We start from the raw sequence: 14,074 nt of genomic DNA, 5'->3' as shown, positions 1-14,074 counted from the left end.
GTATCAGGGCAAGGCTAGCTTTATCATACATGATGAGAATGGTACCATTCTACAGACGACAGCGAAACTAATTATTGCGGACTCAGCTAGCTACAATGAAGTCTGGGCGTTGCAAGCAAGGTTAAGAGAAGCTTATGGGAGATGGGAGTAGGTAATTGTTGAAATTGATGCAATATCAGTAGTCAAGATATTCAGAGGTGAGGACAACTGTCTGTGGTGAATAAAGGGGTAGTTCATAACTGTTTCAATATGCTGTCGTATTTCAAGAAGATTAAGTTCCTCCCCATGTATAGAGAAAGAAACAGAGCAGCTGATTGGTTAGCCAAACTAGGTAGACAATCAGTTTTGGGAAGAGTTTGAAGTATTTCATATTTGATCCCTCTAGAGCTATGGACTATTTTGTATTATGATAAAATAGGCAATAAAATGGCCCGGATGTAAAACCTTAGCTAAATGCTCAGCTCTCACTAATCAAAAAAAGAAAAGAAAAAGTATGTGATTTACCTAAATAGGTCACTTGCAAATTTATTTGTCTAAATAGGTGACTTCCAATTGACGCTGCATTACCTGAGCTATAAATAAAATCATCGGAATTAGCATTTATTTAATATAAGTTAGGGATTTATCTAATGAGTTTTAGTAAATATAACATAGATTAGTATTGCATAAGAAATCGTATAATGGTTAAGTAATTATTTCAATGATTTATATATTTTACAAACTTTTTTTTTTTATCTCAATGAATTATATTTTTAATAAAATTATAGTTTTATTTTTCTGATAATTTAAGAGCATGTAGTTCCTAGATTATATACTGGACAATGTGTCTAACTTTTTATAATAAATATGTTAGACAACTAGATCAACTCTCTTATAGAAAAAATATCATAACTATTATATCTACTTCATCTTACGTTTATATATGAGTTTAAATTCGCAATCTCTTGATTAAGAAATTATAACCCTAACTACTTATGCTAGTGGTTCGATATAATAATACTATAGTTTTTTGCTTAACTATTTAATTACATTGTTTGCTTGAATAATAAAGCTCCCATCACTTCAAAATAGTTTTTCTTTCCTTGCGTCATAATATAATTCTTTATTTCATTATAATAAATCTATTCTATAATATATATATATATATTATTTAATAAGTTATATTTTATATCACACACTAATTTAATATTAATATTTATCCATCAATCTACTTTGCACCAAATTAAAAAAAAAAATTTACATACCCTCCTAAAAGATAATTTTTTTTCATCTTTTCTTATATTCACTTTATATCACATAAAAAATAATTAATTTTAAAATATATTTCTCATGCTAAAAATAATAAATTTAAAAACCTATTATAGAATTGCCCTTATTCATTTGACATCATTTACATGTGGATTAATAGGTTGAAATTGGAATAACAATTCTTATTTGTTATTATTAAAGTGAGATTTATTCTACGAATAATCATTCCTATGTTCACTAATATTATAGAATTAAAGTGTAATAACTATCTTTGATATAAAATAAAGTAAAAAAAAAGAACTAAGTATTTTATTTTTTATAAAATTATAATAAATACATTTTGATTTGATTTAAAGTAGATTGATATAATATATATTAAGAATAAATTAGTAATTAAGTTAATTTAACTTATAAGATGTAATTTTAAACAATAATATTTATACGGCTGAATAGGATTATTATGATATTTAGATGTTATTCGGTCATAAAGTTGTATTCTAGAATTTTTTTAAAAAAAATTCAAAGTGAATGAAATTTTTTTTGTAATAAAAAAGGACCAAATCAGCTAAACTTCATTAAAAAAAACCCAATATCTATGGTACACTAGACATATTTACAATGCCCTTTTCTTGATGACCCTTCTAAGAAAATTATTTCTCTAGTAATTTTCCATCTTATCCTCCTTACTTATCTTAACAAAGAAAAACTTATTTACATTCTAAAATAATAACTATTTTAATATCTAGCTATTATTTTGAAATAAATTTTTTTTATGATTCCTAAATTAAAAGGGGGGGTTAAGATAATTATTGCACCCACCTAATCCAATTTCTCCAATAAAAAATCAATCATCCAGTACCTTTTGTCTATAAATGCATGAATAAGTCCTTCCTTTGATCCATCATTATCGATATTCTTATCCTTTCTCACTCTATCTTATGCTGTCTTTTGTTCCAAGTGGAATAACGGTATCCCTATCAACGCCAAAACCTGAATAATGGCCAAGAATTAGGGCCGCCGGAATAATTAATTCAGCTCAAGCTCAGTTCGTGAAACATAGATAGAATAACTCAATTACTGAGATCTTAAAACAAAAAAGAAAAAGAAAATTAATATCTACTTTATTAATTAAGTTTATTAAATTCAAATTACAAACCTACCCAGAAGCAGACAATTTTGAAACATAGACAAAGTGTACGGTTAATTTGTCCAGACTTCAATAATTCAATAATTCAAAGCATTGGGAATAATTAGATAGCTATTATTTTATCCCACCCAGCTTGTGGGTCATGACAAGGCATGACATCTTATCAACAATTTCCTCCATACTTTATTGCAATAATTGGACCTAACCATCGCCTTCAGATCTACAACTAAATGGGCACTAATTTAAGGGACTAATTAAAAATAAATGTTAATTCCATCCAAACTCTTTAAATTTTTGTAGAGAATTTTATAACTCATACCATATATTTTATCTATACCAACAAAGAAATATTCTGTTATAATACCTAAATTACTCATGCCTCAGTGGTGGTGAGAGTATTTTAGTAATTTAATTTATATTAATTGGTTAAAATAACGTCAGGGTGTTAAACAAAAATTATAGAGAAAAAATAGAGTTCGAGTTATAAAATCATTAAAAGACAGAATATGAATCATAAAATAGATAAAATATAAGATATAATTTATAAAATATCTTTTTTTATATAAAAAAAATATCTTTTGATGCTCCTCCACCTTTTGACTTCCATCACATGAGTAAAGGTCTCAAATAAGGAAGCGGAAGTGGAGGGTGACATAATCTAATTTAAGATTAAGTTTTTGACCGAAGTAACCCTCTCCTAAATTTTATTTATTCAAATGAATAAATAGTACCTCAAATTTAATTACTAAAGATTAAGTATAATGTGGACTTATGTCATATAGTTGTAAAAAATTTGATCATTAGGTCATAATATTCGATGATGCTGATTGTAATTAAATAAAGCTATATTTTTTCTTTTGGGAAAATAAAAGATAAAGCTATGGTACGAGTACCACTTGGCATTGTCTCTCCTCCACACTAGTAGTGCACGTTACGCTTGTTGGCAGAGTCGTTATTCCGATAAACTCGGAGGTTAATCCCGTCCGCTTTAGTTTCCGGGTTATATACCTCCACGGTCTTAAGATTTCGAACTATCGGTAGTTAGATAGATTGGGAGAGAGAGAGAGAGAGAGAGAGAGAGAGAGAGAGAGAGAGAGGGAGAGAGTTGAGGAGGAGCCCTGCGCGAAATTGTTGGGTATCTTTGTCATCGTCTTGAGAGGTTTCAGATCTGAACGGGGGATCGAGAAGTACTTTTTATATCTTAATCTTGGAAAAAGGTACGTTTTTTGTTTTTCTATCTTGTTTTCGTGTCATTTGGCCAATCTAGATCGTTCTGTCTTCGTCTTTGTTGAGTGGAAGGAGAATTGGGTTAGATCTCCGCTTGACTTCGATCTTTCTCTGATCTTGGAGTGTCCTTTTTAGTGGAATGCGATTGCTATTGGTTTTAATTCCCATTCTTTTCAGGAATTCGTCGCTCGCATTTATCTGAGCAAAGCTGCTTTTACTGGGAACGAAAGATTGTGGCTTGGGGGATCTGGGATAGTGGAGTATAGTGGAAGGACAATGGCGAGATCTTTGATGGAGGTTATCATGGAGACCGGCAGCGGCGGTGAGGAATCGGTTCTCGCTTCGATGAAGTTTGCTGTTCTGCCGATTGCAAAGGTGTTCACCATGTGCTTTATGGGGTTTCTTATGGCCTCCAAGTATGTTAGCATTCTTCCTGCGAACGGTCGAAAGCTTCTTAACGGGGTAAGAGTGAATTTAAAATTGTAAAATTTTGATAACAAAATTCTTTAAATTGCTGCTTCTTTTAAATTGGCAGGTCCTTCCGTTGATCCTAAATTACCCTAAATTTCTTTCATGTAATTAATCGAGAAGTAGTTTGTAAAATTTGGGTAAGCTAATAGGCCAAAGGAGTATGCATATTTCTTTCATGAATTACTGATACGATAGGAGAACAGACCGGGATGATGGGTGGCAATATGTCTCATCAGACGCATAGGTCTTCCGGTTCATCATTCAATTACCAAAATTACAATAGTGTCAATTATGAAAGTGCTTGTAGATTTATGTCCTTTTATTTCTTCTTTTCTTCAAATTGAAGACAATATAAAATCTGCAATTGTTTTGATACAGAAAAGCATTTTTTTCCAGTACCGTATAACTACTTTAGAGTTGGTGGGGCCCAGACTATAGTTTCATGTGGGTTTGACTGGAGGATTTATGTCAGAGTTCTGTATGATGGTACAAAAAATCTTACGGCTGAGCTGCAGAAAAATTGTTCATGTTTTTTTTTTCTTTGGCCTAACATGCTGGAGCCTTGTTTCATTGAAACTTAAAAAAGTGACAACCTTTCAAAAATTGTTGCTACTTTCTTAAATTTAAAATTAAAAACTTTAAAATTGTTCATGGTTACCTGGTACAAAGTGAATATCGGCTGGGCAATGTTTCTGTAAATGAGCATGTCTTTCATTGTTGATGCATAATTGCATGTAGCTGTCTTCTGTCTTCTTGTGATTGCCAGCTAAAAGACAGATTTTCTTTGAAAAAAATAATCATCCACTAAGACAACCTTCATTGGACTTTTAATGCAAACATCTCTTTTAACTACATTATTGGCATACGAGGCTATGAACACTTGGCACTGCTTATTGTCTTATATGATATTCATGTGCTCATTATAGGGCAAAAAGAGAAACCATAATGCAATTCTATGCATAAGAAGAAAGATCAATTCTCTTAGTGACCTTTAGAAGGGGAACATAATTGTTGTAGGCATTATTTTTCCAGATCAAAGCTTGCAAGCATCACAGTGGTTCTTATTGAGCCGGCATGGATTGAAAACAACTTTTTAGATTTTTTTTGCTAGATTTTAATATTTTATTTCTTTTCCAGTGTATTAAGTTACTGATTCTTCTTCACGATCAATGTTGCAGCTAGTTTTTTCCCTTCTCCTTCCTTGTCTGATATTCTCTCAGCTTGGACGAGCTATTTCCTTGCAAAAGTTGATAGAGTGGTAAGCTTAATGATTTATTTATACCTTTACTACTTGCAAGAAAAAAGTTACTGATTCATGATTATATAAATTCTTTTACGATCATATCTATTTGTCTTTTTTCCCATTTTCCCCTCAGTTATTTATATCTTTTGATGTGAATGCCGCCTTCTACATATTCCTGATTTTGAAGCTAAATTTGGTTGATCTGATAAAATGTGATGCTTGTCGTCTGAAAAATGTTTAATTTTCTGTAATTTAGTTATCACATTTTCCTTATTTTACATCCCGATTGATTGTAGAGAGAACCGGAATAACGAGTTCTGCATGTGCAGGTGGTTTATTCCTGTAAATGTTATTTTGGGAACGATATCAGGTTCGCTTGTAGGTCTTCTTGTCGCATCGATTGTTCAACCCCCATATCCGTACTTCAAGTTCACCATCATACATATTGGAATTGGTAAGTTCTCTTTCTGCCAGCAACTGTTTCAGTCAACGGACTCTTGACATCTCAAAATTCTTATCTTGGCAAATCTTTGGCATGTGGGCTCATCTCTGTCATTCCCCAGGCTGTTGAGAATCCAATCAGTTCTTATTGGTCATTACATTTGATCTCTAGCTGTAAGCAGGTTGTAGATTTTCTACTTGTTTTCAGTCTCTAGAATATCTAGTTTTTTTTAAGAAGGACAGGCCATCTAACTGAGTTATAGAAAAGTCTCCAATCTTTTCATTCACGGAGTTCATGTATGAAACTATTCTTCTAAGTGTCTCATTATTTCCTTAGATCAATTCTTAAATTATAAATTAGTCTATTAGCAGACTTAATTAAAGCCACTATTGTCCAGTTTATCTATTTTATGTTGTTGATTAATCTAGTGTTTCTTTAACGTGGGTTTTCACCACAACTTATGGTTGTCAAATTCCTTACTCTCTTGGATATCATCAATATCTGTCTTGAACAATGTTAACAAAGTTTGACTTCTTACTGTTGATATGTGCATTAAAGTGCATACCTTTTGCCACTTTTTACTGAATTTATGACTCTTTTATTAGTCAGTATTTTGTTTGTGACATGTAAATTGTTTATTTCACATGAAGGGAACATTGGAAATATACCTCTTGTCCTGATCGCTGCTCTTTGTCGGGATAAATCAAATCCATTTGGTGACTCTAGCAAGTGTAGCCAGGATGGCAATGCCTACATATCTTTTGGTCAATGGGTATGATTTGTTAATTATTCTAATTTGAGTTTTGAAGGCCAATCAGCCATATGGCACTTTACATATCTTTTCTTTTAAAGCTCCTTGTACCATGAACTTTCATGAACTAGACAATTCTTACTTTTTTCTTTTCTGAAGTTTGCCTGAAATATTTCTTACTATCAGCTTGCAATGTCATTATGCTAAATGTCCTATCACTGAGACTTCTTTAATGTGAACATATTTCCTATTATATGGAACACATTGATCTTCCTTTTCTACGTTTGAGTTCAATACAACAAAATTGCAGCTTGCATTTGAGTGATAATACAACACTAGTTATTATAACTCTATCAGACTGGTTTTTGCGACTTATTAACTACAATAACTGAGGCATTTTTTCATATTATATTTAGTTGAGTTGCTATGAACTATATTTTGCAGGTTGGGGCAATTGTCCTATACACTTATGTGTTTCAGATGCTTGCTCCACCACCAGGTGAAACCTTCGATGGCACTGAAGAGGAAAAACTTCCAATGAAGTTACCTGTGAGCAACAATGCACCAGAACAAGTGCCCTTGCTAATTTCAGAAGACATTGAGACAAGAAGTCTCGAGTCCTCAAAGAAAGCAAAAGTATGTGCCTCTACTATATGATGTTATTCAGAAATGAATGATGCATATTTGATTATCATTTGAGATCATATAGTGAGCATGACTGCTAGATCGTCCGCTTTCTATTGATTTACTAATCGCTCTAAATTCGTCAGCTATTCGTAGAGTCTAAAATTGTTCATGCCTCTAGTGGAGGAAAGAAGTTCATTCTTTAATCAAATTTTATCTAGAAAACTATAGCAGAGCAATTGCATATGTTTTTGTGGACAAAAAGCTTATAAATCATAACAATATTCGACAACACTCCAAGCCAGAGCCTCTTCATGCCTTAAACTACAAATTTGATTGTTTCTAAGAAAAAACATTTCTAAGCTTGCTGAAACTGCTAATGCTCAAGTGAGCATTTCTTTCTTGTGCCTATGATTTGAATAGGACTTATGTTCTTCCTATATTTCATGGATTTTGTTCGCTTCTAATTGACCATTCTAATAATCCAAATAGCTGTGGTATAGCTTCTGCTTCAATGTTATGATTTTTGAAATTATCATGTTACTGACTTTCCTTTTAACGCAGTTAATGAGCCGAATATGCTACTTTGCTGAGAAATTGAAGATAAAGCAGATTTTCCAGCCACCCATTGTTGCATCTGTAAGTAAAATCAGAACAGATTAAGATCTAAACAGTGTATATGATTGCTTAGGTTTCAGAACCTTTTCTTTGGTTCCAAAACCAATTTGACATCTATAACATGTCCATACACATGAAACTGCTTGCCTGATTTTTTCCTACTGTTAACTGATTCTTATTCATTTGCTTGTGGCAGATTCTGGCAATTTTCATTGGTACAATTCCATTTCTGAAGCACTTGATCCTTACAGAAGATGCTCCATTCTTCTTCTTTACTGATAGCTGTCTCATTCTTGGGTACTTCTCCCTTCTGGTTTTTATTAAAATACCAGCTGCTTTTGTTATTGGATGGAATATTGAAAATTTTCCTCATTATTGGAGGCTCCAAATAGTATATCTACTAACATCACCAAATGGATCAAACTGACTTAATTAAAGAAAATTAATATGTGGGAGTTTGTTACTTACACTTGATTAAAGTTCATGTGTTTGTTAGACAGGATTTTCATACTTGAAGCTCATGTTTTCAGGTTTTTGATTTGGCATATCTCACCTGCACATATTGGGGTTATTTTTTCCTGACATTGAGCACATATGAACCAATTAATATATTTGTATCAAGCATGTTAATCTGTTCTTCTATTCAGAGTGGTAACTGATAAATGTCATGTGAAAATCTTATTTACCAGCTGGGATCTATATTAGATACTTCTAAGTGTAACCAGATAAACAGAAATGACTAGATCATGGATTCAATTCTTTTCTGCTTAAGACATCTTTACGAATTTGATACCTTCAAACACTGATTGTAGGACTATTTTGTCAGGGTAGTTTGTTAACTAGTTAAGAATGAGAAGGATCCAAGGATAAGCTATATATACATTTTCCTACACATGTGCGTGCACACAGGGGCGTTTTGAGTATTTTCCTTTTCTATTGGCTCGTGATGTCTAGCTACAATAGGTGGTGGTGGGAACTGGGAACCTCCTTTAGTTAAGGAGAATGCAGTATGGTGGTGTTCATGTAATTCTGTTGGAGATAATTAAAATAGTAAAATGAAATTGAATACATGATAGGCTTGAAAATTGGTGATATATGAATGGAGTTTGACTTGTATTGCAAGTTATGTGCAACTCTTCTTTATGCATGAAGTCAGGCTATCTTTCTGCAGTCCAATTTTGAACATACTAATCATTCTGCTATTTTTTGTTGCTCTATGTTCCTATTCTTAATGTGAAACTAGAATCTATGAACAGAGGCAGTTAGCTTGCTTATGGATGCTTGTCTTTTTGACTAAAACAAAATTTTTGCATGAATTGACTTAATATCTGGGAAATGGTTTTCTCGGAAAATTTAGTTGCAATGTGTCGAAGTTCTTAGAATCTTTAGTTTTATCAACTTGTAATTGAACTTTAAACTTTTTTGAACTGATGGATGCCTATTATCAGGGAAGCCATGATCCCATGCATTTTGCTCGCCTTGGGTGGTAACCTTGTTGATGGTTAGTAATCTCTTGCTTTCCTTCGATTAATATTGTTGTTTTTTCTGTTCAATCTTTGGTCTATAGTCATGTTTTCTTTTGACTAAATTTAAAATCCTTAACTCATAATAATAACTAAATAAGAAAATTCCAAAGCACACCCTACATTATGGACTTTTCATGTTCAAACACCCCATTCTCTTTTTCTAAAAAGACCATGCCTTGCCTAAAAAAAATCTAATTAACACCCTACTAAAACTATCGTATTACCATCACAAAAATTAACTAACCATACTGATGAGATTATCAAAATATTCCTACTGAGAGAACAATTTGAATAAAATACCCTTTGACATGGTATAATCTAAGATTTGATAATATAAAAATTAGGAAGAAAGAATTAAAACGAAAATTATATGACTATGAGAGTAAAAGTCAAAGTGTAAAACCATTACACATAGGCTCATTGTGGGCACTGATGATGGTAATTTAGAAATTTTAGAAATATTTCTTTGAATAAGATCAAATATTCCTTTTGAGATTCTTTTATCTTATTAGTGTATCTATCTTGATTTATTGCTTATACAAGCATATATCCACATAAACACACATGCACGTTCATAATATCTGCTTTGGTAGATGTAAGTTTTAGTGGAGTACTTGTGGTATCTTGAATTAAACATATTTTAAAGTAAGACTTCGTCTGCGTCCTTCAGAGGCCGCTTTCTTTTCTTGTTATTATTATTTGCGAAGTACAATCTTTTCTTTTTAGTCTCTGCGTTACCTGTGTGTTATCATAAACACTAATTTGATATATATATCCTCTATTATATCCAAACATAGAGACTTCATACCTCTCTTTCCTTTCTCTCTCAACTTCTTGGGTAGGCCTCCCATTGCCTTATCCCTGTCATCTGTTGACTTGCTTTGGTCTCTCCAAGATGAGGTTTGGGTTATGGAAGAAGGGTAAGTTAAAGAAGCACTATAATTTCCCCACTCCTTGAAGTCATCTTCCAAATAATGTTGCATAATGAGTTTAAATGATTCTTCTATACTTTATTGAAGCTCCCTAGTTAGCTAAAAAGAACCTTGGGATCATTTAGTAAATTTTCTTTCTGCATAAACCTCATTGGTTTAGAGGATACCTGATGCAGGACAACGTCTCAATTGTAGAGTTGAGAAAAAGTAGGAAAAAATAATCAAACCCGTGGAATCTACCAATCAGGGTGTCAGAATCCACCGACGTTGGAATCCACCAACAAACACTCAATATGCAAAAGCTCTCAAAATATTCATTAACCTATAAAAAATAGTTACAAGCCTTTATATATGCAAAATAAAGTAAAAGACAAAAGACGAAAATAGCCCTAGAAGGTGACTAGTCACAACCCTCGTTAAGTCAAAGGGTCATGGGTGCAACCCTTTTGTGCCTACGAGAATAAACGTGACGAAAAATGGTGTCCCCACCAGCTCTCTCGGGGTGGAAGAAACTCGACCCAGTCGGGTGGCTCTGATAGTACTCTAAAATGTCAGGGTCAAGCTGCTATAACTCCTCGTGAGTGATCTACGTACAATCAGACTCTGGTTACTCGTGCCATCGAACGAGAAAATGATGAACCCCTTCGAATGTCGCACGTTCACTAAAGATGGTAGTCGTGACGGTGATGGCCGTAATCTGACAACAGTGGCGGTGGCAGCGGCAGTGGCGGCTGCGAAGGCAGCGGCGGCAGTGGTGGTGGAGATGGTGGCACGACAGAGTAGAAGGGTCGTAGAGATCCGGCTACGACAGGGGCTGCAGCAGTGAGGTGCAGCAGTTGGGAGGTTGTGATGATCTCCTTGTGTGGAGATTTGGTGATGGTAATGGTTTATTGTTTTTCCTCGTTGAGGGTGATCTCGCGTAACTCGGATCCGGATCCTAATGTTATTGGGCGACTGATCTCGTAGCGATCTGTTGTTCGTGGAGCAATTGATTTGACGAAGAAAAGATGAGGTGCAACATAGAATCCAGGCGGTGGAGCATTCATAAACTAGGAAACGATTTGCTCTGATACCAAAACTGATGTAGGACAACGTCTCGATTGTAGAGTTGAGAAGAAGTAGGAAAAAATAATCAAACCCGTAGAATTCACCAATCGGGATATCAGAATCCATCGACGTTGAAATTCACCAACAAACACTCAATATGCAAAAGCTCTCAAAATATTTATTAACCCATAAAAAATTATTACAAGCCTTTATATAGGCAAAATAAAGTAAAAGATAAAGGACGAAAATAGCCCTAGAAGGTGACTAGTCACTACCAAAGACAAAAATATCCCTAGAAGGCGACTGGTCACAATCCCCGTTAATCCAAGCGGCTACGGGTGCAGTCCTTTTGTGCCTACGAGAATAAACATGACGAAAAGTGGTGTCCCTACCAATACCAGATAATCTTGTTTTTGTTTTCTACTACTAAATGGATCTTATTACTTAATCTAGACTTTGATTGTCACCTTCATTTTGCTGGACTATAGACTGCCATTTCAACTCCTTAATGTGGTCTTATGAATTTATAGTGGCAATTTATATCAATTCGGGGGATTCTACCTTCTCATACCACTGGATGAGTTATTTGTTATTTTTAGTGCTGCCCACTGCTCTTACAAAAGTTGCCCGTGATGCTGTGTTTGAGTCCTAGCTGGACATATATTTTTTAATCCTTCAGACCATACTTTGTGATTATCCTTGTACCACTATTTTTGTAAGCATATCCTTGGCTATGATCTCCTTGTGTTGATGAAGGTCTCATGCAATATTTATGATTTATAAGCATAGAATTTCCTATTAACCACAAGCTCGTGATTCTACATTATCTTCGGAAATGACTTTTTCATTTGTGCTAGTAAGATGCAATGAGTAAGAAAACCACGACGTTTTAATTATTCTTGCAACAAGTGAGCCTTTTAGTGGTTAAATTCTTACAAGTGATAGTTGGTACCTTGAGACATGATGCATGTAGGATGGTTAATGAAACAGTTGCAGTAACTGGCATTCTATATGTAGAGTACTTCTCTAGTAATTTGCTTTGGCTTTCATCATTGCCTTTCAGGTCCAGGTGCAGGAAGTAAAAGACTTGGACTACGAACAACTGCTGCAATTATATTTGGGCGGTTGGCCTTGGTCCCTCCGGCAGGGTTGGGCATTGTTACCATTGCTGACAAGCTTGGTTTCATCCCCAAGGGTGATAAAATGTTCAAATTTGTCCTCCTACTACAGCATTCAATGCCGACTTCCGTTCTCTCTGGTATATGCTTTATCTGAAGCTTGTTTTACCCACTTCATACAACCAAATGTCTCACACATAAATAATTTGTACAACTCCTTTTCAATCAAGGGTTACCAAATATTCTAGCTGATTTGTGGGATTAGTAGTTGGCTAGAGACAAGTTCTTATTTTTCTTTAATAAATAATTCTGATCATGTTAGAATATATACTTAATATTGAAGGTTATTCTAGGTAGAAATTTTCTTATCTAATTGTAGTATCTAATTTTGGTTTACAGGAGCAGTTGCCAGTTTAAGAGGCTGCGGAAAGGAAGCAGCTGCAGTTCTATTCTGGGTTCATATTTTTGCAGTTTTTTCCATGGCTGGATGGATTGTTCTGTACCTGAGAATACTTTTCTAAAGGCCTTTCTTCTCATGGTAATCTTGTCATTTTCCTTCTTCTTTATATTGATTTGCTGAAAATAATAATCAGTATCTCACATACTCCTTTGGTCGTTTTCTGTGCTAAATACCAAGACACCTTGTTTCTCATACTTCACAAGAACGTTGCTTATCCTCGAGTCATTTCTAGTTGACAATTTCTAAATATTTTGTTTTTCCAGAGGTGGAGTTCTTTATCTCAACGATAAAGGTTGCCTGGTAAATGGGGCTTCCAAGGCATCTGGTACAGTAATTGCTCACTCTCTTCTACTACGAAACCTTGCCAGACAAGATGAATATGGATTAGCCTATTCTTTTATCCAGTATTTGACTCATTTTCCTGTGAGTAAATTATCAGAAACGATTATTATGATTGTCTGGCTGAGTCCTGTGAAGAGGTGATCCAGTCCTTGGAGGATAAAAAAGGTACAAAGGTAGAAGTGCACTACTGCATCAAGGGTATTTGTGCCCCTGTTAAATTCTGTATCAATGCAAATATTTTGCAAAAGCGATCTTTTTTTTTTTCTTTCAATTTTTTCATATTCAATCATGTATCAAAGCTGAACAAGAGGTTACTTTGGTTTTGTAACTCTACTCATTCTTTTCATTTTGGTGGACTCATCAAATTATAATAATGCCGTTCTCATTCCCTGGATTCTGATATGGTACAAATTTTGGTTTTCTTTTATTAATTTCAAGTATCAGTTTGTACTACCATCAAAATTTCTTTTTCTATTTTCTTTCATCGTTTTCTTCTCAGTTTCTGAGATAAGTGAATAGTGTTCAGGAAGACTGCTACTACACAGTCAAAATTTATCTTAAAGTCAAAATTTTTTTTCTAGAAAAAAACTACTTTTTGAGAAGTGGGAATTTAACGGTCCAAGTTAAACCAATGCTAGAATATCTTGCTACTTAAGTTTGATTAATAATGGTTCTGAGTTGCAGCAATACCTACACACCAAGGAAGTTACCTATCATCCAGTTTATTTTGTATTGTTCACTCTATAACATTAATTTCTATATAACCTTTGGCCTTCAGAGGTGCAGCTGTTTTTTATTGAAACTTTGATAAATTGAAGGTATTCATTTTACATATTTTTTGTGTATAATTTTTGTATGGTCTTTGCCTATAGTTTTAG

The 14,074-nt window shown here is 33.8% G+C and overlaps 1 protein-coding gene across 2 annotated transcripts; it reads left to right on the top strand.

The window, feature by feature from the left end:
• The first annotated feature begins 3,423 nt into the window (after positions 1 to 3,423).
• Positions 3,424 to 13,590, top strand: LOC140791260 (protein PIN-LIKES 6-like). Of its 2 annotated transcripts, XR_012109544.1 has the most exons (13): positions 3,424 to 3,612; positions 3,800 to 4,084; positions 5,272 to 5,351; positions 5,666 to 5,790; positions 6,429 to 6,550; positions 6,974 to 7,165; positions 7,718 to 7,792; positions 7,968 to 8,068; positions 9,220 to 9,272; positions 12,340 to 12,534; positions 12,794 to 12,932; positions 13,118 to 13,179; positions 13,294 to 13,427. XR_012109544.1 is itself a non-coding variant. In XM_073141731.1 (12 exons), the coding sequence occupies exons 2-11, from the start codon at positions 3,899 to 3,901 to the stop codon at positions 12,913 to 12,915; spliced, it is 1,251 nt and encodes a 416-aa protein (XP_072997832.1). In that variant the 5' UTR covers positions 3,424 to 3,612; positions 3,800 to 3,898; the 3' UTR covers positions 12,916 to 12,932; positions 13,118 to 13,590. The 2 variants fall into 2 exon arrangements, 1 of the variants encoding a protein (XP_072997832.1); XM_073141731.1 differs by having other exon boundaries at positions 13,118 to 13,590.
• The last annotated feature ends 484 nt before the right edge of the window (positions 13,591 to 14,074 follow it).

This window comes from Typha latifolia, chromosome 6 (genome assembly GCF_019914945.1).
Source record: "Typha latifolia isolate L0001 chromosome 6, TyphaL0001v2, whole genome shotgun sequence".
Taxonomy (NCBI): domain Eukaryota; kingdom Viridiplantae; phylum Streptophyta; class Magnoliopsida; order Poales; family Typhaceae; genus Typha; species Typha latifolia.
This window is presented reverse-complemented; position numbering and strand designations above follow the sequence as displayed.

Excerpts from the sequence above, each read along its gene's own strand:
- LOC140791260 (XM_073141731.1), top strand. The coding sequence starts at position 3,899 with ATGGCGAGATCTTTGATGGAGGTTATCATGGAGACCGGCAGCGGCGGT. Across the intron at positions 7,166-7,717 it reads AGTCCTCAAAGAAAGCAAAA|TTAATGAGCCGAATATGCTA; the intron begins GTATGTGCCTCT and ends CTTTTAACGCAG. Across the intron at positions 12,535-12,793 it reads GCCGACTTCCGTTCTCTCTG|GAGCAGTTGCCAGTTTAAGA; the intron begins GTATATGCTTTA and ends TTTGGTTTACAG.